The 25,706-nt window shown below is 40.5% G+C and overlaps 4 protein-coding genes and 1 long non-coding RNA gene across 7 annotated transcripts; 2 read left to right on the plus strand and 3 right to left on the minus strand.

Moving 5' to 3' along the window:
• Positions 1-5: 5 nt before the first annotated feature.
• Positions 6-2,070, minus strand: LOC107269044 (clusterin-associated protein 1). Its single transcript, XM_015742462.2, has 6 exons — positions 1,943-2,070; positions 1,753-1,877; positions 1,463-1,659; positions 749-1,386; positions 484-659; positions 6-391 (listed from the first exon to the last, which is right to left on the minus strand). The coding sequence occupies exons 2-6, from the start codon at positions 1,772-1,774 to the stop codon at positions 123-125; spliced, it is 1,302 nt and encodes a 433-aa protein (XP_015597948.1). The 5' UTR covers positions 1,775-1,877; positions 1,943-2,070; the 3' UTR covers positions 6-122.
• Positions 1,946-2,938, minus strand: LOC107269045 (peptidyl-tRNA hydrolase ICT1, mitochondrial). The gene is made up of 3 exons (XM_015742463.2): positions 2,648-2,938; positions 2,343-2,531; positions 1,946-2,275 (listed from the first exon to the last, which is right to left on the minus strand). Exons 1-3 carry the CDS (start codon positions 2,804-2,806, stop codon positions 2,015-2,017), a joined length of 609 nt encoding a protein of 202 aa, XP_015597949.1. The 5' UTR covers positions 2,807-2,938; the 3' UTR covers positions 1,946-2,014.
• A 113-nt stretch (positions 2,939-3,051) lies between these two features.
• Positions 3,052-4,787, plus strand: LOC112494534. Its single transcript, XR_003060054.1, has 3 exons — positions 3,052-3,245; positions 3,389-3,622; positions 3,734-4,787. It is a non-coding gene; the product is annotated as an uncharacterized LOC112494534 (long non-coding RNA).
• A 937-nt stretch (positions 4,788-5,724) lies between these two features.
• Positions 5,725-20,881, plus strand: LOC107269047. 3 transcript variants are annotated; one of them, XM_025086263.1, is made up of 11 exons: positions 5,725-6,209; positions 6,561-6,749; positions 6,816-7,139; positions 9,149-9,554; positions 9,633-9,800; positions 9,961-10,620; positions 13,690-13,766; positions 14,427-14,514; positions 15,293-15,465; positions 16,598-20,247; positions 20,335-20,881. In XM_025086263.1, the coding sequence occupies exons 6-11, from the start codon at positions 10,598-10,600 to the stop codon at positions 20,593-20,595; spliced, it is 4,272 nt and encodes a 1,423-aa protein (XP_024942031.1). In that variant the 5' UTR covers positions 5,725-6,209; positions 6,561-6,749; positions 6,816-7,139; positions 9,149-9,554; positions 9,633-9,800; positions 9,961-10,597; the 3' UTR covers positions 20,596-20,881. The 3 variants fall into 3 exon arrangements, with proteins under 3 accessions (XP_024942031.1, XP_024942032.1, XP_015597950.1); XM_025086264.1 differs by lacking the exons at positions 5,725-6,209; positions 6,561-6,749; positions 6,816-7,139 and adding an exon at positions 8,767-8,907 and having other exon boundaries at positions 9,961-10,197; positions 10,300-10,620; XM_015742464.2 differs by lacking the exons at positions 5,725-6,209; positions 6,561-6,749; positions 6,816-7,139 and adding an exon at positions 8,767-8,907.
• A 1,935-nt stretch (positions 20,882-22,816) lies between these two features.
• LOC107269048 (serine-threonine kinase receptor-associated protein) lies at positions 22,817-25,602 on the minus strand. Its single transcript, XM_015742466.2, has 5 exons — positions 25,247-25,602; positions 24,729-25,027; positions 24,407-24,636; positions 24,002-24,138; positions 22,817-23,754 (listed from the first exon to the last, which is right to left on the minus strand). Exons 1-5 carry the CDS (start codon positions 25,359-25,361, stop codon positions 23,543-23,545), a joined length of 993 nt encoding a protein of 330 aa, XP_015597952.1. The 5' UTR covers positions 25,362-25,602; the 3' UTR covers positions 22,817-23,542.
• Between the last annotated feature and the right edge of the window lie 104 nt (positions 25,603-25,706).

A 25,706-nucleotide genomic window follows, 5' to 3' on the forward strand; every position in this document is an offset into this window, starting at 1 on the left:
TCTTAAAACGAATCTTTATTACGTGATGACGAAGATAAAAATCATCATTTATCCAAACATTATTGTATAGTAATGTATTCTATCTAGTAATTGTATACTGAATTATTTCACAACCTTTATATTTAAAAATCTTCATCAGAATGATCGATTTTGCTAACAGCCCGTTTCTCCGGTATCTTTAAATCAAATGTACCGATTTCGGGATCTCCAACAGAATTAAGAAGGTCGTCCTCTTCGTCGTCGTCATCCAAGTCACCATCAATCAATAAATCACTGTCACTGTCGAGTGACCCGCCACTGTCATTATTTTCATTGATAATTCCACGCTGACGGCCTGACATACTGCCGTAAATGCGTCGCTGAGGTATATGCACTCTGGTGGCTCTGTCGCCTGTACCATAAATTGGAAATTGCGCAACAGTTAGTGGATTGAAGATTTGCTAAATAACTAATGAAATGGAATCAAACAAATTTGGTACTTACCGGGTTTAGTACGCACTGCCGAATTCGTCTTCTCCAAGGATTGTTTGTCCCCTGCCGTAAGACCAAAAGATTCTTGTAGGTTGGTGGCAAATATAGAGTCGTTACCTTCCATCATGCTCTCGAAACTGACATCTTCACCCCTGAGCTGTTCCAATTGTTTCTTCGTGGCAGCTTGCCTAGTGTTACAAAGAATTTAATACATAAACTAAGAAAGCGTCAATCCTGTTCGACGTTCCTTGACGTGACAAAATTTAGGATGGCTGACCTTCTTTCAAATCGTTCCTGTTCCGCTTTAGCAGCATCTTCGTACAAATGTTCTAGGTAAGCAACATAACGAAATTTTTGCAGATAAATCTCGTATAGTGATCTCAATTCAACTTCGAGTTTTTCAAATTCCTCCATAAAAGCTGGACGAACTTTACGTAAAGTCTGAAGACGCTTTTGGTTACGGTCAAGCTCTACACGGCGTCTCTCGATACGTGCGTCTAAACTTTGCTCAGTATCTTTGACACTATCAATTTGTTTTCTTGTGTCCTCAATCTCAATCCTGGTCCCTTCTAGGACATCCCGCAAAGCATGCTCGATCTCCGAAGTATCAAATTGCCGAGATACTTTCGTATTCCGAATTTCTCGAAGATCAACTTCTTTCCCAAGTAGGTCGAAGAGAGTAGCACCATTAACAGTAAGATGGCTTGCCAACTGCCTTGTTGATTTTAACTCGTTAATCTTGTCGGATATATTGATATGCGAGGCGTCTTCGCTATCCCCAAGAAGAATATCCTTTTCATTACTACGATTTTGGGCTTCGTAAAGTAATGATGTTATCTTCAAAAGTTCCTTAACAGCATAGCCGTCTGCCATATAAAGCTTTTTCGTGTTAAGTTTTATATTCGCCTTTATCGCCTGTGGAATACGAATAAGATGCCATCTAGATTGTTCTATTGTAACAAACTTAAACACTTCATGCAAAGTATATTACCATAAACTCAGCAACATTGCGGATAAGTGCAACTCGATCTTGTTCTGTATTATGCTCCACCGGTAGATCCACGTTAGGATCGAATCGTCTTAGAAGCCACACAAGAATTTCCGCAACTAAAGGAAAATTTGGCAGACGGAAATTCGATAGCGATATTAATCTGGGATATTCCAACACTCTTGCCATTTCTGTAAAATCTATGAAATACACACGGAGTAATTAGTGAGAAATTCTTTTAAATTCTATGTATAGTAGATCGGATAGGTAATGGTTACATTTGATTTACTTACTTCTTAAATCACGAAATGACATTTTTAATATATTAGAATAGAACGTAGTCACTGAACGTGCCACTACTGACGATATGATGCCATGTGGTGTTTAGTTTTATGCTGATGGAAGTTGCCATGGAAACCTTCATTGGAAACAATAGATAGGATACATAACCACAATGGTAATTACAATTGAAATACAACTTACAAATAGTATTTGAAAACACTGAATAGTTTATTTGAAGTATTTAGTATCTACTACATAAATGTATATTAGAATCTATATATCAATATCACTGCCTCGTCTTTGTTCTTTGATGTCTGATCGCATTCTTTTGACAAATACTCTTTCTCTCGCTACTTTTATTTGTCGTTTTCTTAAAATCTCGCGTGTCTTATCAGAAATCTCAGGTTTTTGTTCCAAAGTCTTTCTTATTAAAGTTCGTAGTTTTTCCAAAGCATCGGCTAAGTTAAGTTGTTGAGACCTGGTTAGGTCTGATTTGATTATTAAATATCCTTCTTTGGAAATTTTTGTCTTATTCTAAAACAAAATATTAATTTAACTCCATCTATGCATAATAAATGTCATTGGAGAATTAAAAACTTACTTGTTCGATTAATTTAGACCTGATGTCTTCATGTAACCATGTGGCATTTGCTACGTGAAGTCTAAGATCAACTTTGGTATTAACCGTATTAACATTTTGACCTCCAGGTCCACTGCTACGGCTATATGTAATGTCCAGTTTTTCCAATGGAACAAAACCGTCAAACTTGGCTTGAGGATCTTCAGGAACCTGAGGTAAAAGTAAATAAGGTTATCCCGTATGTTTCTTATGATTAAAACAACTTGTCATGTCTTGATAATAATAAAATCTTATGTAGTATATCAAAAGATATAGTAATATCTTACGAAATTCGGTGTAGTAATTTTTAAACTACTTTTTGGATACAAATTTTCGAGTGCATAAGCACTTTTGTAAGATAAAGTTCTACCAAGACCACAAACATGTCCCTGATTAGTAACTTCATTCTTGAATATTTTCAAACAATATCTACTGACGAAATTCATCGCGTCGCTGCTTTTATTTTTCACAATTACTAAAAAAACCTAACAAAATATTTTTGGCGACAATAACACACCAAATCCTAACATGGACGCAGCCATGTCACACTGACCGATATATCGTACAACGATATCAAGAAGTATCGATTAACGATATAATCGCAGCAAGTCAATTCGAGATGCGAGATAAGACCTCATCGAGAATCGAAACTTGAAACTTCGTTCGCCATTGTTATCCGCTACGCTTCGACTCCCAGCCTAAGGTGCATTGCAGTAATCTTAGTCTTGCAACAACATGATTGCTCAAAAGAATTTTAAAATCATGCTAACGACCATCAAGCCTCCTCTAAGTAGTTAAGTACTGATATCGAATGTACTGCAAAGAAGACCGCAAAACTCGACATTTAACTAGAAAATTTCTTATACAGATTTCAATCTGAATGAAGTAAGGCGCTCACGTTATCCTTCCGCATCTATTAAAGTTTCTGATATAATATACTTATATTACATAATCAAAAAAGTTCAGCCTTAGCATACCATTATTATTCTGATTATAAAATCAATAATTTTCTTCTCTGTTGAATATAGTACAACCAATAACTGACAAGAATGACTTAACTATATAAATAGCACCCTGATAAGACGTCTGTGAGGGGTGTGTATCGCGAGACTGATAACTCGAAAAATATGAAAATGAAAGCTGCGTTTCGTTCATCCTTGGATATAGGAAGAAAGTGATACGAGTCATCGAGATGTTGCACAATTGACCGCGTGACCGGAGCCAAGGAAAAGCATGTGCATCTAATGATTATTACTACCTGGGTACGGTTATGACAGATGGCACGCGAATGAACTTTTAAATTTCTCACGTGCCAGAAAATCCATATAGTTAACTTAAAACTATCTAACACTTTACCAGAAATAAAATTATAGAGTGGAAAATTGTTCCCGGAAAGTGGTACCTGCTTAGAATTAAATGACAACAGTCTCCTTGCGAAGGTCCGAATGAATTTGGGTTAACGATTCGCCGTACAATAATGATCACGTGGTAACCGGCAAAAAGATAAGAAGAAAAGAAAAGGATCGAACGGAAAAAAGAAACCATATTCTTGCACATTCTCGCTCTGGGACCTTCACAACGTTTACATTTTAATACTACAGTTTCCTATAATAGGTAATAGTGGAATTCAGCTGTTCGCATTTCGACTTTACGTTGTTCGTTTACGCAATGATCATTGAACTGATCTAGCGTAAGAAAGCCCTAGTCTGATGACAATATCGATGACTAAAGATTGCACAAAATTTCACAGAGGGTGTGCAATCACGTAGAGTGACCATTTAAAGAACGGTATGGCGAGTAATGGCTCAGAGAAGAGAGAGGGGTGTAGAATAGCAGTTGTAACGTAGCGAGGGAGGCAGTTCAGGACTGGTGAGCCTAGTCACTAACTTTTTAAGCAACGGGCACATTCTGTTCCTGTCGTGCGTAATCGTGGTAGCGCGTGCGTGTCCAGGCCAAAACTTCGCTCGATTATTCGAGGAGAATTAGAAAGGACATATGATACGACAGACTGTTTTTGAGCTATGAAGGAACCTTGATTTGTTTTCTCATCTGGTAAACGGACTCTTTTGATTTGTCGACTTTTTCGCATCTTCTTTGAATATATGTGATATTTATTCTAGTATATGTAGAATATACACTGAGTGTACGTATACACCGAAGAATTTGTATGCATGAACATGTTCGTAAGAGGCAAGAACTCGTGATCCAAACCCGGAACCGGATTCGCGCAAGATATTTTGGAAAAAGATGATAGTATACTCTAGACTCTAAAGTCTCCCTATTAAGGGGGCATATACGAATAGAGTTAGTGTTTTGAGGGTCAAATTCTAAAATCTTTTGACTTCAGTATTTTTTTGTAAATTCCCTTAAGAGGACTGCGTACCTCTTATTATTATGCAAGTAAAATGTAAATGAAAATCGTGAATAAAAATGTTTCAACCGGAATTCTTCCGCAAAGCAGACTTAAGCGCACGTAATATAAGGTTGACAATCATCTTAACAAAACTCACAATAATTAATTAACAAATGAAAGAGTAATTCGACCCGAATACTTCAATGCAAATATTATGCAGTTTATATGTAGTTGTATATATATTTCAACGCAGTTTTAGATTATTTATTGCGAATACGGTCTTAAAATGATTGTTAACCTTGGAGAACGTGCGCCGAACTCTTTTCTTAGAAAAGAGTCCCTACCAAAATGCTGTTATTTAAGATTTTCGTTAACAGTCTACTCGTACGATAAATAAAAGGTCGCCGAGTTCTGTTAATAAATAATAATTTTCCAGGAATCCAAAAAATTCACAGGAAAACCTTATCGTATGTCCAGTCAAGTTCTCATCTGAAACTTTGTCTACACATCTTAAACGAGATCTATTCGGTTTAATTCTTCAGTGAGCGTGTTTTTTTTTCATATAAAATATACAGGAGTCGGACCGAACGAGTCAACTGGAGAGTTAATGGACGAATCTGCAAGTCGACTATTGCGTGACGTAGAAAAAATTTGCTCATTATGCATGTGTAGATTGCGAGTGAACGTCGCATATAAATATAATTTTTGAGTCTCGGCTCACGTGGTGATTTTTCGTGTTTGACATTCTTGTTTGTTGTATCTATAAATATCTGAACACCTGAGTATATGAGTGTGCACACCTTCGCGTATACGACATATAATCAAGGAACAGGATTCCCCTCGTGACACGTTGACTACATGTATAGCCAACGTTACCTGTCGCGTTGACTGTTGCTTAAAGGCATTTTTGAAAATTATACTAAACGACCATCATGCGATCGGCATGTATTTGAACTCCTTGTATTTGGTGTCAAAAAGCCAGCTGGGACGTCATTTCGAATTTTCATGAAAAAGCATTGCTTTCAGAGACCTGATTGTAATGTGCATTTGTGGTTTTATAGGAGTCGTCGCTTGTATGCTGAGGATCATACTATGCTGAGAGAAGCAAATAAGATATTTCACAAGACGATCGATTGGTCGCTTCGCGCAAGAGGAGTTAACCCGCTGCCTCTAGTCGTCGGTGGATGTCACATGCACGGATGCTTCATGATGAAACTCCCTCGTGATCGCCCACACGGATGTAGCCATGGCAGTTACGTCAACCTGGCCAACACCATGATTCTACCTAGGCTCACGCGTATGAAATTTACACGAGACCATGACCCACCTCGGGAGATTTATTCGCAAAGAAAAAGAGTGAGCAACGTGCCGAGAACTGTGAGCCTTCCACGTGGGGAACGGCTCTTTAGAATAACTGTGAGAATACTAAAATCAAAGGATGTTAGAATAAGAGAATGATATAATGGGATGGTCAATCGAAGAGGATGTGGAAGAAGGTACAAAGCAATGGACGTCATAAATACGTACGCATTCGTTCTACGTTAAAGTTCAGCTACATGGAACTCATTATCATGATGCGTTGAGTAGTCAGAATCGACAGGCCTATTATAATTACACGGGAAAAACACGTAGAACGAAAGATTCCTTTGAATAATAAAAACATCCATTACCTCAAGGGTGTTTTTCACGATGATTCGGTCTCTTACAGTTCTTTTCTTATACTCTTTTTAATACTTTTATTACGGGGCGGATTGGATTTAGCGGAAAGTCAAAATGTTCACCGGTGACCTAGTGGTATTTCCGTTATTTTTATCTCTTTTGCTTTTACTTTATTTATTTTCTTCCAGACATTCAAGGTGTATCGTTTAAACGTTTGATTAGGAGAAAGCGTTAAGCTATCCACGAGGATGATGCTCCAGCATGAAAAAAAATATAAGAGAAACCCACAATGGATCCGAATAAGAAACACTGTGATGAAGATACTGTTGTATCTTGTTGCACTGAAAACAATATAAAGAATTATGAGAAATATGCGGGTAAGAGCCTTCAGCCCTTCTTTGAATAATCTTTTTAGTCATTAATAATGATCAATAACCGTATAGCGCCTGATGACCGGGACAGAGGAACAAAGCAACGAAGGTTACAAGAACATGGAGAGTTACTCATTAAGGCAAAGTCATTAAGATGCATAAGAGGAAATGATCTGCGGACGAGTCGTCTTGATTCCTACTCAAGCTAGGATAAAAAATGGGACCCTGGACAAACACGATGTTCAATCAAGCTTTGCTTCATCCTCGGAAGAACGCAGTATTTGAGTGTCATCCGAGTTCTTGTGCAAGAGAATTCTTCCTTGCGCTACCGTGGCTGCTCGAGTGCTCGACTAAGGCAGAGCAAACGTTATGAAACAAGGATGTCTCGGAAAGCAGGTCAGTGCACGGCTCGTTTATCTTTACTCATTCCTAGATCGCTTCGCATCACCTCGCTTCCTTCTTCCTTCTCTTTGTTGTACTATTATTCTTACCTTCTCTTTTCCCCTTTATTCTCCGTGCTGCTATAACGTACCTGGTCTCCGGTTTCAGATACACTGGATTCTTCAACTCGATCTATGCTAGAAAGACAGATTAAATAGTCAAATCGAGCCAAGCCCCCGTTAAAGCGGAGCAATAAGGAGGAACAAGTTGGATTGGTACAAAATGTCCTTGTTGGCTCTGGATCTACGTCAAGTCCTTGACTGGGTAGAATGCAATTTCGTTGAGAATCTATTGAATTTATCTAACACACTTAGTACACACGTGTACCGATTATGAACTGGACAAAACTATCTCTTGCTACTAAGCAAAAGTCGTGCGGGACCTTTTCCTAAGGAATGTTCTTTGTCGATGGCGCAGAAAGTGCCGATCTCATTCCAAATCCTCCTAAGGTCTCTATTTGTCATTCAACATCGACTCTACTTGAAGAGGATGCTAATCGTTCGATGCTTCTAAATTGGGAGTAACTAGTGGCGCTCTCTATTATCAATTTAAATTATGTACGCGAAAGTATGTATGTAGGCAGCTGGACGTAGAGATAGGTGTGCGAGGAGGAGTGCTGTAAGCTCATGCAAGCCCTGTCACATATGGATCAGTCATTGAGTAATAACGACTCACTCTCGCTGCTCATACGGGCTCTCCCGACATACTGACACGAATATATGTAGGTAATTCCTACGCATTGATATCAAAACCACGAGTGGACTACCTTGTACATGTTCCTGGCTTTGGAAAACAATTTCCAATAATCTAATACGGTGGACGTACCCGAGTCGTAGACCGGTTGCAGAGGCGACCTTTCGAATTTCACCGAAACCTCGCTGAAATCTCTCTTTCTTTTCACAGAGGGCGTTGTACAGAATTCTCTCACTAATTTTCTCGCTCACTGGCTCAGTAGCTCACTAGTACACTGACAGATTTACTTGTTCGTTAGCCCCGGAAGCCATCAAGACACCTCTGGATTATATGTCTCTCGATTAAATCCTCCCACAAGGCGTTCGACTCCTGACCAAAGCATCTCATTTTTTTCTACGAGGGTGTCTCATCAGGGAATTCTAATTTCGATCTAGTAGGAGACATAAAGTACGCACCGCATCGTGGTGCAAGTGAGCAAACTAACTGGTTTGTAAGAGTGCGAGTGAGAGAGGTAGTTCAGGATAGTGGTAACTCGAGGTTGTTTATAACATCACGAGGTTGCCAAGAGAAAGAGGGACGCTTCATGGCTCCTTCTCTGTCTTCGTTCAACACTTTCACTGAGTCCCGTGACTTCGTCCTCCTTCACTCCACTATACCACCTCTTCACGAGTTATAATACCAACGACGTGCTTCCTTCTCGTTCCTCCTCGATCACTACTCGACTCACAATTATCACTTTAGCATTTTGCACTCTACTTCCTATTTTGTAAGGTTTCATGTTGTTAGAGGATACTCCTGGGAACTCTTGGGCTGTGAAAAAAGGTTACGAAAATTTTACTTTCAAAATTAAATTCATAGGTATACTAATCTAATGAATATTAATATATCATTCAATTGGTTAAACATTTCATGTTATCACGAAATATCAATGACTATTTTTTCAGTACCAAAGTCACCGAAAAACGTTGGAACAGTTCATTTGTATGAATATTACTGTAGCTGCGGCAAACTTCTAGTAGATTTCACATTCGTAAGCATATTTACGTCGTAAGGAATCATACATGATAAATTAAGTCAAATCAAATGATCTTTATCGTCGAATATTTTCATCGACGTCATTACTACTTCCTTCTTATCGTTAATGGTATTCTTGTTATTGACATTAGCGATAGAAGCGAGTACTTTCAATACTGAAAAATAATGACATACTATTCCTTAAGATTAGCATGACTTCTTTTTAGCATATCCTAATTTGGATTGTTGGCTTTCAGAATATGCTTGGCATCAAATATAACAAAGGTGGCACAATCTGTTATCTAAAAAGATGAAGAGACAGAAGGGAAAATGTGAAACAAATGGACAAGGATATATTAAAATGAAGAATAAAATGACAGGAAAATCATCCAGAATAATAGATTCCTGCGTACTACGGGTTCAAAGCTCTTAAAGCAGGAAGTTGAACCGCGATGAGGCCTCAGGCACACACTTGCCTTGGTCTCTTAGGATCTACAACAGTTACTCTATGTCTTTCTCCATCTCTTTCTGTCTCTCTTATTCTCTCTGTGAGACGCACTCGCACATGATTATCCTTTTTGCATAATACGGACAACGTACTTCGTCTCTTCTTCAGACTCATCATGGAGTTCTTCATTAAAATCTGTCTATGGGATGTAGTCGGTGAGTTACAATGATTAAGTGCAAACGACCACATTGAAATGAACTGTTGATAAAGAAAAAATTAATTATTCGTTACAGGCAGAAGGGTCAAGGTTATACAGCATTACAGATCTGGAAAAAGTGATATTTATCTCTAAAATTATCAGCGATATCGGTTCCACCACTAAGTGAGAACGTGTCCCAGTTACCAGTAGAGCTATTGGTGACCCCGATGCGGTAGAGTTTACCAATTATCAGATACCTCAGGTAAATAGTCACAGGGCCGGAAAGAAGAGACCAAGCGTAGATATTCATGTTCACTGCATTATCCTGTTATATGGGATACACGAGTAGTTACACAATAAGTTAACAATGTTAGATAATACAAGAGAGAATAATACATAGAAAGCATAAGAATACATTTCAGGGGATCCAACTCATAGATCACATGTCGACAACCTCACTTAGGGGGTGCGTTACGCAGACTCAGCAGGTGGGATCGAGCAGCTATGAAGTAGGAGGTCTCTTTTCTGGAGTGGAGAAGGTGTAGTCTGGTAAATACCAGAAGCTCACTGGCGGGCAGCAAGCAGTCGAACGCGAGGTTCCTTCCGCGCTATGCGCTCGCGCTTGATACTATCACCGTTTGCGAGGCATCCTATAATCAGTGCGCTAGTAGCTTCCTTTTCATTTTCCTCTTCTTCTTTTTCCTACTTCTACTTTTAAAGTGCTTCTTATCTTCTCTTTTCCCCCTTTTGTTGTACTACAGGTCTCCCCTTCCCTCGAGATCCTACATTCGATTTCACCCTCGAGCTGTGGAAAGACATTCTAGCACTGTAGCTCACCACTGGAGAGTTCAGTCTTGACTTGTCGGGGTATCGGATCTGGTCTTTCTCCTGTTGATCCTCATGGTGTCCTCCTCGTGGGAAGACAAATGTCCTCAGTGTGACGCGACGTAGAGACAGAGGAATAGAGAAAGTAATAGGAGAGAGTGTAATAAAGGAGAGAGAAAGAGACAGAGAGAGAGACTCTTTAACGTGGGACTTTAATCAAGAGAAACTTCGAGAATGAAGAGGATTATATTTGCTCGGTAAGTCTGTGTGACAAACGGATTCTTTATAGGATTAGTATTTAGATGACATTGTTATTTATTCAATATTTATATTATATGCTTAATATTTTGCATCTCTATAAAACACTAGGTTGGTGGAGAACGCTACTACTTAAATACATAGGAGAGGGCATTGACTAGTAGAAGAAGCAGACATTAGTCGGACAGGGCTTATCTCTCTGTCTAAGATTATCTGCTAGTTATAGAAACTTCCTGCAATTTCTCATCTGTCAGCTTGATTTGGGCTTTCTTGACGAGTGCTGTTTTACATAATCGAATGTACAGATACACAGGAAAGTCTCTATAATAGAAACCTCATTGTCAGCCTGCTCTCTAGAGACTTGACGCGGTTAGCGTCGGTGTGTGGCAATCATAAAGGAGCGTTTGTTTTTAATTGTAAGAAAATCAAGCGAGCAAGTAGACTTCGTCATGAGCAATCTAGAAGTGGGAAAGAAATTGTTGAAGCGTAAGAAATCTGAAAGGACGTGATACTCTGTGAAATTTGTTGGATAACACTAACCGAAGAATATAAGCTTATATCGCTCTAGGTTCATTTGTTAGAAACTTTGCAATCGTATATTTGATAAATATGTTTGTCGTACCATGAAAGCCTTTCGTCATTCATATTCTTGAATATGTTTTTTTAATACTTACCTACATCATTCTTCTAATCATTTTTACTCCCTGTTTATTGCAGATAAACTTATCGTTGATCATGGTGGTCCTTGTATCAGAGTTATTTGCTATTAGTATGAAGAATAATCAGTTTACTCTTGTCAAGTTATTCTGGTGCGTCGTTCACTTGTAAATCTATATAAATTCACGGTAGACCGATCGTGTTTCATGCACGCTTTAATTAGTCAGTGGTCGTAGGGCGGAAGTTAAAAATTCCTCTCTGTCTCCTGTTCTATCAATTTCGCTCTTTCTCTAACTCTACTTTATTTTTCATTTTATTCTGTTATATTATTGGCAGTGAAGCTTACATGAGAGAACTGGGAACTCCTGTATCTGGTCATTGAGAATATCGGATGGTGAGGAGTTCATTCAGAAGTAGCAGAATATAGATAGTGCTACTGATGATTCTTATGGCATCAGTGAATACACAATGGGAGGCTTGTTTATTCTGTACCAGCAACCAACGACATTTCGGATAACCTATCACGATTTACTACCTAGAGTCATCCTGATCTACATGCTCTTAGGCATCGTGTACTTCCATCCTTGTGAACTCTCTACAATATACAGAGCGTATCCAGCGTTCCTCTCTCTCTCTCTCTCTCTCTCTCTCTCTCTCTCTCTCTCTCTCTCTCTCTTTCTCTCTCCTTAATAGTTATTAAGTAATTGAGGAACGTTGTCTTGGAACGAGCAAGATGACGAAGTCAAGGAGAACCGCTTTGCTCCCATCTTCGACTCATCTTCTACCTTACCACTAACTTGTCTTCTCGTGATAGCTTCTATCTCTTAGGTTTATTTTTCTTAAATACTTATTATACAGTCTTATCAATTGTATTACTTTCCAGTGTCCTGGTATCCAGAGGATTACGTGCCTACTGTGTCATTAAGAATTATAGTATCAGGATCACAACAGAAGGTCAAGACAATTACAGGACCCCTCGCGTGACCTTCGCATAATCAAAAAGGGAAGTGGCTTCTTCTCGAGTGGCAATCTTAGTTAGCGAAGCAAAAGTTCTTCCGCTCTGATCAATGCGCAGTCTACTTTCACCAGGTTATCTGGCTGCCCGAATACCTGCCCAGTTGTCTCGTAGCCGCGAGCAGCAATAATTCAGAAGCAATACTTCTTTCGCTGAGTGCGATCATCGACACAAAGTTATTTTCAGAGTTTCAATAGTCACAAACTAAAACTGTTGGGCCCGAAAGTGAAGAGTTTTAACATATGAAATCTCACCAAGTTTCACGAATGGCTCCGTACCGTGGGTCACACGTGTGGCGCCCTGGGCTCACCGAAAGATTTCTCTCAGATCCGTTGACCCACTGACACTGAATTTATACATTGATCCCATACTTGCTCTTTCACATAGGGCACGAGCTATACGTCCCTACACGTGAACAACCACTGGACAACCACTCGATCCTTGACCTACGGTCGGATCATATACTAGAACAGCAGCTAGAACTCCAGAAGACTTAGAGCAATAATAGCTACCTTTGAGACTTTCTTCTCAGTACACCAGGTTATCCTTCCTTTCTGTTCAAAGATTGCCATAATCCACCTTGGCATTGCTCCTGCTCTCTATACCTAGTTATAACAACCGGCTAGTGTGTAGCTCGAATATGAAAGGTAACCCCAGAAACATTGCAGAGACAAGAGTGAAGGGAGAGGACTCAGTCTGTACCCTGAGGCGTCCGATCGTCGTCGTGAACCTCACATCTCCCTGGCTACGCTGCTCCCTCTCCAAACTTTGCCTCGGGCCAGGAATTTCGACTTCCTACCAGGAAACATACACTACACAGATTGCACACTACCAGCCTACGTGTTTATCGTTTACTCACTGAATGTTACTCTACGAGTTCTCTTTCTTCCTCGTTCATTCAATATTATAGTTTGAAGATAAATCTTATTAGTATAAGGAGAAACTGATGAATATTGATACAGGAACGTGGCTTCTCTTATAGCATTAAAATATTGTAAAGCATGTAATATGCTAAGAGAACCAGTAGGATCAAGGGTATAGGAATTTTTGAATTGGTTGAGATGCCAAAGTATACACGCACGAAGAATTTCCACGTGACGCGTGCATATTCGTCTGTCTCTGTGTCTATCAGTTCACTCGAGAGAAAGTACGAGTCCAAAGGCATCCGTGAGCTCACCGCATACCAACTTCAACGCGTTCGAGTCGCAGACATGAAAACACGTATATCTGTGGATTACGAAAATTGGACTTTCTCAATGAGATGAGAATGTCGGTTATTATTTTTCTTTACTGCGATTGAACTACAAAAATATTTTTATACGCATGTAATAGATAATAGAAAATTCCTTAATCCGAGAAGCAGACAGCTATTTAGTTTGTTCATTTTTATTTTCAGAACCTGCCTAGGCGTGCTCTCTGCAGTTTTTTTGGTCGCCGCACTTTCCCCAACGCATCATCGGTTCGACCTTTCAGGTAAATTTTCGACGAGAAGTTTCAAGTTGAGATATTTTATTCCATCCAATTCACAAATCAGCTGCTTGACAAACGACGTTAAAGTACTATCCGTCAAGTCCTCTCTTGTAGTGCATATAAAGATATGCAATGTATGAGGCAAAAAATGGACAATACAGAGATAACTCTCACGAGTCCCTCATGGAGAATCACACGGCTTCGTCGTGATTATTAATGATAGACGTGTTAATGTCGAGTTTGTCTTTTGCATTGTGAACGTCGAATATCGTTGAGGAGCTGGATGACTGATTCGTTGGCGTAATTTGTGTTTCACTTTCCTCCTTTTGTTTTTATTCCTCTTCCGTCTCTTTTTCTTTGTAAGAATTTTTCTCCACGCCGCGTCGACCTCAGGTATTTTTCTGTTATAATCAAACTGCAAGAGCTAATCACGCGAGTCTAACCTCACCTACATTCATGGGTTCTTATTGGTTATCTGATTTAATTTCGACTGTAACGGCAAAATACGTCTTATCGTTTCATCATGCTCATCTCATTCACCGCGTTCGTCCAAATCATCTTTTTCATCCCGTTACGTCTTAATGGATGTGAGAAGTATACGAGAGACGATGATCTTGCCTGAGGATGTTAATAGCGATTATTTGTCTTGTTTCTGGGGAGCAGAGTACGTGTACCAAGTGGATCAGGACCTGCAGGCAAGAGCACGTGTCGCCCTCGAGGCTGAGGAACGAGTTTTCCAGTCGAAAACCTGGTAAGTCACTAGGTTCCGCCTTCTATTCACCTACGAGGAATATCTCCAGGAAGAGAAGCCAATGCGATTAATAAATTCCACGTGTCCCACTCCGCCTGGAATAGAACCGCTTCAAGTAGTCCGGTATTAAAAGGACCACTCCTGGAAAGAGTAGTATCTCTTTCGGCTCTCTCGACTCTCACAACTCTCTTGACAACGAAGATTCCTTAGATCGTAAATTCTCTTGGGAAAAATATTAGCCTGTGGCTATCTTATCACTTTCCTGAAGAATCTAAAGATTTTGAGAAAGCCGGCAGATCAGAGTATTGCCAATCGGCGTCCAAGAGATTTTATAATCGTCAGTTATTGGTAAAAGGGATAAGTCAGGGAATAAACGAAGAATAATTTGAGTCCGGTTGTGAGAGGACCATGGGCACGAGAAGTCCAAAAATAGAAAAGAAATAAAATAGTCATAGTTGCCGAACAGGATAAATAAACCTTCCTACTCGGCTACTACGGATACCGGCTAGACTACCGTTCTTTCCATCGCGGCCATGAAAGTAAAAGTCCCGGAAAGGGCGTAAAATAAAAAGAGGCCGCGCTAAAACGGGAGTCGTTAGTAGTCTCAGTTGATTGCGGTCGGAAACGGCCAGAGCCAAGTGGTGTCAGAGGACAGGTTTGTTGTCGCCAGCGGCAGCGGCGGCATCACGACGTAGAAAGGAAAACGCGGAAATCGAGTAGATCAGGATGTCTGAATGATCGCTTAACCTTCTTATTTTTCTTTTTTCTCTTTAAATAGGTTGCAAGACCGTGTTTCCACCAATGGAACCCTCTGTGCAGTGACAGACGAACGGCCCTGCCCACCAAGCAAATATCGAGCACCCTCAGGAGCGTGTAACAACATCAGACATCCAGCATGGGGTGCCCGAGGATCTCCCTTTCTGAGATTTTTACCTGCGACTTACTCAGATGGTAACGCATCCATTCAAAAGCTCGTCACCCATTCTAATGGATTCAAGTGAACTGATCTATCTTTCTCACTCTTCCTTCCCCACTGAGAATTATTGGGTCAGGAATGGAAAGTAAAACTTGAAATGCAAACTAACGTGGGGTAACGAATCATAAGCAATACCTCTGCTTATTGACTATAGTACTCGTATCTACTTCCTTTTTTCCTTTCGTTTAACCCAGTGCTTGCTAGTGCTCTAGTCTACTAGAAACGAAGATTAAAATTCAGGAGCCACCTTAGCTGAAATAGAGAGTCGCTATTGCGACATGTTTTGAAACGAGTGACGTGCCTATGTAAGCGCACGCGTGCATATGTGCGCGCGTGAGTTTCATTGTTATGGAAAATTTAAACTTTTTTATGGGGCCATCATTAACATGACTTCAATCGTGTCGTGTAGACTAACAAGAAGCCATTAGGCTTGTAGTAAAAGTGAAGGAGCACGATAGGGCGTGTGTCCGCCGCGAGCTATTCTCGTGCACGATCCCGTCGAACGAAAATATGAAAGTGAGAAGAGCGAAGAAAGTAATGCCGCGCAAATGTCCACCGGTGTGGACACCTTGTCGTCCGAGTCTTCTGACCCCAAAATAGTGAAATGTCCTCCGTCACTTTTTCACTCTCTTATGTGCTCGCTCGCTCTCACTCCCTCTTTCTCTATATTTTTCACGTGCTGACACGCACGCAAGCACATAAAGGTGCAGCCACGCACGGATTCATTAGCCTAGACTTTTTCAATCTCACCTTGGAGTTTTCAAGCAATTCCTCAAATATCATTAGGCCAAGTTCATATCACACTGAATGCTTTTCACTCTTAGTCGTAATAGAAGACAGTGATACTTAGTGTCAAGGCAATATGGAAGAAAAAAACCTAACAGGGTGTTACTTTCATGGAGGCACGAATATTACCTTTCTATCCATAATAGAGTAATAAAAGTGAAAGGTGAGAACGAAGAGCCGAGAAAAATCAGTAAATAAAAGTTAGAGAATGTACTGTCACTTTACTAAAAAATGAACTATTTGTATTAAAAGAAAACTTGCTAGATAAACATTAATATATAGTATATTAAGGTAATGATGCATATATTTGCTCTTCTACAGGCATTGCTGGACCCAGACAGTCATTGAGCAGCCATACCTTGCCAAGTCCCACCGATGCGGTCTCAAAGATTCAAGCCTCTCAGGGAGACGCTATTCTTCACGAAGGATTAACAAGCCTATCTGGAGTCTGGTCGGAAATTCTGCTGAGAGATATTGCCTGGACAATCCATCCTAGTTATCCAGAAAGCAAGTGTTGTGATTCTGACAAGAAACACCCAGAGTGTTATGAGGACGTCGATTCTTCAGGAATTTGCAAGAGCTACTTCCGCTCGGTACCTACATTAAGTGCGCATCTTTGTAAATTCGAAGGCAGAGAGCAGATGAATGCCGCTTCCGGTTACTTGGACGGTTCTGATCTCTACGGTAACACCGACGAGCAACTTCACCGACTGAGAACGTACAGTCATGGCAAGGTCGATCTAGGTGCGTGCCAAGTTTGCAACTGCTCGGATTCTGCTATTGGGCATATCTACACGGCGTTTCTCCTCGAACATAACAGACTCGCTGACAAGCTGGCTGAGGCTAATGATCATTGGGACGATACCAGAATATTCCTGGAAGCACGTCGCGCGGTAGTTGCTCAGATACAGCACATTACTTTTAACGAATTCGTGCCCAGCGTGCTGGGGGAGGCTGCACTTGTGGATCAAGATGTCAGACCGATAACCAGCGGTTTCTACATGGGTTACTCATCTACCAATCGTGGTGGAGCCTTCGACGCTGTTGCCTTGGCAGCATTGCAAGCACTGACTTCGTTGCATTATAGAAGAAATGGGGCAAAAACTAATTTGATTGATCTTGTTGTAAATCCTGCAAATTATGTGAGTCTTGGAATCAGTCGAGATTCTCTACGCTACGTCGGCCCTGGTCACTGGGAACCTAGTAAACTTCTCATTCATATGGCTAGAGATCATGCCCTACCCGGCTACGTAAGCTTTCTAGAACTCTGTTCAGGAAATGGAAAACCCGGCAACTTCTCTGAATTGCACAGTGTAATGACCATTAGCAATGCCAATCTTCTTGAAAGTATTTATAGTACTGTGGACGACGTGGATCTTCTTATTGGAGGTATTCTTGAGACACCAGTAGGAGGTGCTGCTGTCGGACCAACGTTTACCTGTTTGCTTAAGAAGCAGTTCGCCAAGCTGAGAAATTCTGATCGATTCTGGTACGAGAATGATCTTCCACCGTCGAGTCTTAGCAGTGAGCAACTGTCTGAAATCCGAAAGGTGTCGCTAGCTGGAATTATATGTGCCAATTTAGGAATTGCCAAGATACAGTCTAATGCCTTCATCCAGCAAGATCCTTACTTAAATGTGAAAATCAAATGCGATCAGCATAATATTTTGGATTTAAGTCCCTGGCAAGAAGCTCCCACTCCGGTTCCTATACTGGACAACTCGATGGTACCGACAGTTTCGTCCCAGATCGCCTCTGAACTGAGTCCCGATATTATAGCTGCTGCCATAAGAAAGGCTAAGGAGGATCTTATAGAAAGAAAGCAGCTGGAGTATAATTCATGGCTGGAGCAAAGGATAGCCGACCCTAAATCACCAACGGGAACTGCAGCTAGTTTCTCAAAGGCCAACAAGGATGCTCTGTTACTAGCCAACTCGTCGATTCTCTATGAATTGGCAACGAATGAAATTGTCAACGGGGTTCATGGACTGCGACGAAGAAAACGTCAGATTTTTGATAACAGCGATAATGTTTTGGGATTCCCCAGTAGTGACTTTTCAGACATACTCCAGAACGTAGACATTTCTGGTCTTTTACCTGGTCATAAAGAGATCAGCTCTGACGAAATTGAATGTCCACCGGATGAAGGTCCTTGTGACCCTACGACTCCATACAGAACACTCACTGGATACTGCAATAACTTACGCAATCCTAACTTAGGAAAATCTCTAACAGTCTTCGCCAGGCTTCTACCTCCGGTATACGAAGATGGTGTATCAAAGCCACGTACAACCTCAGTTACCGGAATACCCTTGCCTAACCCTCGAGTTATCTCGACTGTCATTCATCCTGACATTTCGAACTTGCATAACCGTTACACCCTGATGGTGATGCAATTCGCACAGTTCCTGGATCACGACTTAACAATGACACCAATCCACAAAGGATTTGCTGAATCTATTCCCAGTTGCAGATCCTGCGACTCCCCTAGAACTGTTCATCCCGAATGTAATCCTTTCCCCGTGCCTCCCGGTGATCATTTCTATCCGACCGTAAACGTATCGTCCGGTGCCAGGATGTGTTTTCCATCAATGAGATCTTTACCAGGCCAGCAACACCTTGGTCCTCGTGAGCAGGTGAATCAGAACACAGGATTCCTGGATGCATCCGTCGTTTACGGAGAAAATAATTGCATTTGCAATAACCTCCGTGGATTTAATGGGCGCATGAACATCACTCTAAATCCTACTCGCGGCAAGGACCTTCTGCCACAGTCGGCTACCCATCCTGAATGCAAAGCTCAATCGGGATATTGCTTCATCGGCGGAGACGGTCGTGCCTCCGAGCAACCAAGTCTTACCGTAATACACACAATCTGGATACGTGAGCACAACAGGATCATGGAAGGATTCCGTCAAGTGAATCCTCACTGGGACAGTGAGAAACTTTTCCAGCAAACACGCCGTGTAATCAGCGCCATGTTACAGCATATCGCTTACAACGAATTTCTTCCAAGAATACTTGGCTGGAATGCAGTGAGCCTCTATGGACTAAAACTCCTTCCCCAAGGATACTACAAGGAGTACTCGCCCACCTGCAATCCCAGTGTTCTGAATGAGTTTGCCGCAGCAGCCTTCAGAATAGGACATTCCTTATTAAGACCGCATTTACCACGTATGGACCGGAATTATCAGAATGTAGATCCACCTATACTCCTGAGGGATGGTTTCTTCAATCCCGATATGCTCTATCAACCTGGAATGATGGACGAAATGACCCGGGGGCTCGTGGCTACTCCCATGGAGACTCTTGATCAGTTCATAACTGGTGAAGTAACTAACCACCTCTTTGAGAACCGTAGAATACCACACTCTGGAGTCGACTTGATTGCATTGAACGTCCAACGAGCCCGCGATCACGGAATACCCTCGTACAACAACTACAGAGCACTGTGCAATCTGAAACGTGCCACGACCTTTGAAGATCTTTCGCGCGAGATGGCGCCCGAAGTGATCGCCAGGATGAAGAGAATCTACGCATCCGTGGACGATATTGACCTCTTCCCCGGTGGCATGAGTGAGCGGCCTCTCCAAGGTGGACTCGTAGGACCAACTTTTGCCTGCATCATTGCCATACAATTTAGACAGTCGCGCAAGTGTGATCGTTTCTGGTACGAAACTGATGATCCCAATATTCGCTTCACCGAGCACCAATTGGCTGAAATCAGAAAAACGACGTTGTCAAAGGTGGTCTGCGAAAACATGGACCACCCGTCCGATATGCAAAGGGCGGCGTTCGATCTGCCAAGTAACTTCTTGAACCCCAGGGTGCCATGTAGCTCCATGCCACATATGGATTTCAGTGCTTGGAAGGAAACGAGACATGGATGCCAGATTGGCAATAGAAACGTTGGAATCGGGGAGTCTGGCTTCCCTACACCCTGCACTAGTTGTGTATGCACTGCCGAAGGGGTAAGCAAAGATATCTGAAGTAAAGCCTACGACAAGGACGTTCTTATACCGTACAAAGAAAAAAACTAATTACTTTTTCTTTTCCAGACGCAGTGTGCCTCGCTGAGAGTGACCGATTGTAATCAGTTACTCCGAGAAGCTTCCCGTGAGGCAATCCTTAGAGATGATGTCTGCACAGCCCAATGTGGCTTTGTCCTAGCAGCCTCCGAAGCCTCTTCCAGGCTACAATTTACTACGCCAAGCACATTTGGAGGATTCCCACCACAGACGAACAACCTTAGAAGCTCACCGACTCCTGCGTCATTTAATGGCTTTAAACTTCCAGACTTGTCGCAATTTATTGGTTGAATGTAGTACTTAGTCGAAGTCGTAGAGGGTGTGTTAATGTGCAATTGTTGTGTGCATGGATGTGTCTGTGTAGGTTCACATATTTTCCTGCCGTTCACCGGTCGCCTGAGAATTAATTGAACAAGCAAATGAAATGGTACGAAAAACAATTAATATGAAAATATTGTAGGGAGAAATGTTCGAAAGAGTGTAAATATAGATGATAAGTGCAGTATATAACGTTAATGACCGAAAATCGAATATATTATCTTTTGTTAATAATCACGTTTATGTGTCTTCTTCTGAACGTACTTTAATATGACTCTCCTGAATTGCAGCTCAACTTTGAGGGCACACTAATTATTATGGAGTTATTAAGCGCGCCTTAAACTGCCAGATGAGAAAAAGCAAGAGATGTGCCTATCTTGAATTGTCTAACTGTCAGGATCTTCGTATGAAAAGCAATATGTACTTTCAGTGACAACTGAGGAATAGAATGACAGTTGGAGATACGTCGATTGAGAGAGCCACAGAGAGAGAGATAGACAAAAATATCTATTAAATTCTAGAGCACTAGATCCCCTAAGAACTAGTTCACAAAATCGATAGGAATCGTGTAGAGAATGAAAAATAGAGAAGATTTTAGTAACACTACTACAGCATAAATGGGAGCAAATCTCCTATATGCTGAAGTAATAGGAAAGTGATAACGGACATATTATTAAGTACTACTAAACTTAGTACTACCTTCAATAATGCAGCTATTTACAAGCAATAAACCATATGAGGACTAAACGATAGGTCGGCGAAAAAGTTAATTAAAACAGCGACAATATCTCTGGATTTTACACAAGATTCGAAATAAATGAAAAAATCGAAAATAAAAACAAATTTGATCACATGAAAATTGGTAGAAATAAAGAAATAATAATGTTAAACTGTAGGACTTCAATATGAGGAATGACCATGAGCACCAGGATCCAATCTAAGAGACATTATTCCGATATGAATCTGTTTAGTGAACAAAAACAATTTCTACAAGGATTCTATGTATCATGAGGAAAACGGCATAGCTGAGCTGAGACGATCCGTAATGTTAAATGGCTTTCAAGGATTTAAGAATTTTGAGTTTCTCAGATTTAGGACACAATAGGAACAGTAGGTTACGCGGAGCAAATAAATTAAATAAATCAATTAAAAAACTTTAAAAAATAAATTTACGTAGAGTCCATTTGCAATCAATAGTGATCTCAAAATTGCTGTGAGATATGCTCTCTTAATTTTCACATAAAGATTGAAGAAGTCTTGATTTTTTTTTCTTATACAAACTACCATTTATAGTTTCAAGAATATAGCGGTCGATATAAGAAACTACTAGGTTGAATATTAATCTTTGCCGAGAGACAACAGGAAATAAGTTTAAAAGAAAATCTAATTATTTATAGCTTGTAGTAAAAGTTTACTTAAGTCATTGTTATGTACATGCTGGTCCTATAAAAGTTTCCCTGTATAAAATGACTTATTAAGTATGCATTAGGTGGCACAATAAATTATCAACTATTAATTCTGATAGTCAGAAAAATTTCAGGGTCACTTATATGAATACAATCACTGTGACTTATCATGACGTAAGTTTCAGTATTATTTGTATGCAGATCACATAAATTAACATACTGATCGTTCGATGCGACGTATCTTAGCCCTATTAATATGAAAACTAAGATCCGTAAAAAAGTATTTACAAGTGAATTTATAAACCATTTGTATGGAGTAGGGGATTACAGCAGATTAAAAGGACAGTCAGATCCAGGATAAAAGTAATGAAAAAATAATGATGTAGAGTGTCAAAGTTGTGGTATACTTCAAGAGACTTGAGTCTCTTTGAGTCCATCACGGAAGTATACTGTTTCTATCAATGACAACCTGACGACAATGATAGTATCCATAAAATTATTTCAAAGCCGAAGGTGAAACATTTATTAATATAAATTTATATAGTGAAAGTATGTCACTTGCCCTTCTGAAGGCCTCACATCACACAAACAGTGAATGATGTAGCAATTACAAGTTGTAAATTTTAAAAGGTGATTATGCTTTGTTTTTTAAATATTAAATTCAGAGTGCAACTGCAGTATTTTATAATCGGATTTTATGAGCAAGTGGACTGATACTTCGAATAAACGACAAGGAGAGGAGCTACATTGAGATAATGGATAAATAGACAGGCAGATAGATAGACACGTTTGTTAATGTCAAATTACTCTTCTATAAAAATTGTATTTTGCAGTCATGGTATTTTTTTGCGAATTCCCGTACAGAATGGTATATTTTTTCATTACACCTCTATATATTTTCGTAATACGATATAATATGACACATGCGTAACATGTTAATAAATGTTAATGTTTACTTTTTTGTAATAAATAATCGGCTCACGTGATCGCGAGCGGAAGGCAGTCGGCCATCCCATTATCCATTACATCCTTTGATCCTTTCAATTTACAGGAGAAAATTCTGAGACGCGCACATGCACTCACAGGCACCTCTCGAATTTCTCTATGCTCCTATAAAGGTATCAAGGAAGTGAATCCTGGCACCAGCTGGCTGACCTCGATATGGTCAAGCCACGAGATAGGAAGAGGAAGCGATTAGACGTTTCATTGTCACAAGAGAAGTTCGAGACTTTTGCGCATATGTGTGAATTGTACAGATAAATGTACAAAAGGTTTTTAATTTACGTTTGTTATGATTTTCCAAGATGTTCATACCGTGTATTATATTTTACACAATTTTGAATAATTTTCTTGCGCTCCAGTCTTTTAAATCGCATTCTTCCTTATTTGCTGTTGCTACTGATTCGACGTCGCGATACACGCACTCACGTATCCACATACTATTCCCTCTCTCTTTCTTATCCTTTTTCTCCTAGGCCTATGGAGAAAATTTTAGGAAAGATTTGTCAAAATATCTAGCTTGCTGGGACCTCTTGCTTATTGTTGATCACTGCGGAGTTTTCTTGCATTACAGGTGTCTGTTCTATACAACGCCAGAGTCCATATGTTTTGCCAATTGTTGTTTGCCAGAGCCTCAGGGTACCGTCCTCGGACCCGCTGGCATACAGTTCGCCATCCGGAGAGAAACGTACGCAGTGTACTGGACCAAAATGTCCTTTGAATGACTCTAAAGGTACAAAATAAAAAAATATATGCACTAACTGAATAAAACGAGTATTTCAAGTACACGTCAGTAACAGATTGTCCTTGGATACAAGCGCGTATACTTTTACAAATATCCATACTACGACCTTATTGGTGCGGCCAGAATTATTGCCATTACGTTCTCCTTAATATTTATCTATCAATCCATTCAACTATCTGTTATACTCTATTCACAGATTATTTCGAAGTAAACAGTTTTGCATGCTTACCAATCTCAGCTCCAGTACTGTAATCGAACTTGTACATCTTGAGATCTTCTCCACCACAGACAAAGATGCTGCAATCTGGATGCAGGCTGGCACTGTTCACTTGCGTCGGTACGGTAAACTCACGAATTTTTGTAAGTCTGTGAAAGAACGTATCCGAATTGAGTATCAGGTGGAGGTAACCCTGGTATGAGTGACGTTGCAAGGAAATGTTCGGAAATAAACAAGACTCGGACTTCCTGATAGGTCAAGGATAACGCGATCGCGCTCAGGGCCATACACGATCAGGAAGTTAAATGCGCGCGTGTCTTTATTCACAACTACACAAGGGAGACCTTTTTACCTTCGATTCTTATTCCCTACAAGGAGTGTGTTTAATACTTTTACATTTTCTGCATCTTTACTTACTCTTTGCTGTCCCAAAAGGTTACCACATTTGAGTGTGTGGTAGTGATAACATTTCCATCTCTGGACACTTCCATGCTACTGGGAATTGCTGGGAAATCAAGTCTCATTGTCTCCTGACCACTAGCTCTGTCCCAAATACGTAGGGTCTTGTCATCAGCACAGCTTACCAATGCAGTATTGTCTTTGAAGAACGTGACATGTTTGATACCACCACTGTGGCCTGAGAACACCTAGTAAATGGATCACATTTTATTTTCATAGATTACGGATACTCTCATTTCCCTTTTTCATAGCCGTTACAAAAATAGAGATAATAACAAACCTGTGGCGTGCTCTCGGGTTTGTTAAGATCATAAATCCGAACAAGCTTCTCATTGGAACCAGTACAAAGATGATTTGAATCAGAACTAAAGTTGACAGACTTGACAATATGATTATGTTGGAATGAATGAATCTCTTCTCCTTTTATAGCATCCCAGACTTTGGCATTGAAATCAGCAGCCCCAGTAGCTGCTCTCGTAGCCTCTGGATTTAAGGCAACACCCCAGACTGCTCCCTTATGTCCCTCAAACGTTCCAATCCAATCCCCAGTGTCACCCTGTCGTAGCATAGGTTTACCATCTGGAATGACAATCCATGTTTCAAGGACAACAAAAGCAAAGATACAATATGATCCCTAGGGAATTCCCATACTGTTCCATACAAATGAATTCTGAACATGATATTCAGGGCCTTGGGGAGAGGACTAAAGTGGGCCAAGGTAATCAAGTGAAATAACAACTCAAACGACCATGAGATATAGAAGCATCTGAAACATCTTGATTATTCTTTATAACGTACCCTTGCAAGCCGAGATAAGGTAGTAGCCGGATTCCGTGACGTCGGAGAAGGCGAGGTGTACCACGGGCCTCGTGTGACCGCTACACGTGAGTGGTGTTTGTCTCAAATTCGCCATTATTTATTTCTTTACCAAAGCCGTGAGCGACACCCGACTGCCGAAAGTGCCACACGAGCCCACACTCGACGAGGATAAATAAATAACGATCAATTGAAATTGAGAGTCGTCTCAATAATGATGGAATACTCTCTTCGATAGACTAACAATCTCTCGATATCTACCATATACAACCGACACGGAGCGCGACTGACGCGATACTGATCCTAGCAAGCCACAGACGATACTCAAAAACCCGATCATAGCGACTGATCTAGATTGAATATGACCATCGTAAAGCTTATACGATCCTCTAAAAGATGGCGAATTGCAACGTATCCCCACCAAAAAAAAGATTTTAATATG

The sequence above is a fragment of the Cephus cinctus genome, unplaced genomic scaffold (assembly GCF_000341935.2).
Source record: "Cephus cinctus unplaced genomic scaffold, Ccin1 Ccin1_scaffold0597, whole genome shotgun sequence".
Classification (NCBI taxonomy): Eukaryota; Metazoa; Arthropoda; class Insecta; order Hymenoptera; family Cephidae; genus Cephus; species Cephus cinctus.

Bases quoted from the DNA above. Each gene is read 5' to 3' on its own strand.
- LOC107269044 (XM_015742462.2), bottom strand. From the start codon at position 1,774: ATGTCATTTCGTGATTTAAGAA. The intron at 1,387-1,462 runs GTAATATACTTT...CGTATTCCACAG, and splicing joins GCAATGTTGCTGAGTTTATG to GCGATAAAGGCGAATATAAA. The intron at 660-748 runs GTCAGCCATCCT...TTGTAACACTAG, and splicing joins CAGGAACGATTTGAAAGAAG to GCAAGCTGCCACGAAGAAAC.
- LOC107269045 (XM_015742463.2), bottom strand. From the start codon at position 2,806: ATGAATTTCGTCAGTAGATATTGTTTGAAAATATTCAAGAATGAAGTT. The intron at 2,532-2,647 runs GTAAGATATTAC...CTTTTACCTCAG, and splicing joins AAATTACTACACCGAATTTC to GTTCCTGAAGATCCTCAAGC. The intron at 2,276-2,342 runs GTAAGTTTTTAA...ATTTTGTTTTAG, and splicing joins GGTCTAAATTAATCGAACAA to AATAAGACAAAAATTTCCAA.
- LOC107269047 (XM_025086263.1), top strand. From the start codon at position 10,598: ATGAAGAGGATTATATTTGCTCG. The intron at 10,621-13,689 runs GTAAGTCTGTGT...TTTTATTTTCAG, and splicing joins AAGAGGATTATATTTGCTCG to AACCTGCCTAGGCGTGCTCT. The intron at 15,466-16,597 runs GTAACGCATCCA...GCTCTTCTACAG, and splicing joins ACCTGCGACTTACTCAGATG to GCATTGCTGGACCCAGACAG.
- LOC107269048 (XM_015742466.2), bottom strand. From the start codon at position 25,361: ATGGCGAATTTGAGACAAACACCACTCACGTGTAGCGGTCACACGAGG. The intron at 24,139-24,406 runs GTAAGTAAAGAT...GTTCTTTCACAG, and splicing joins ACCTTTTGGGACAGCAAAGA to ACTTACAAAAATTCGTGAGT. The intron at 23,755-24,001 runs GTAAGCATGCAA...TTGTACCTTTAG, and splicing joins CAGTACTGGAGCTGAGATTG to AGTCATTCAAAGGACATTTT.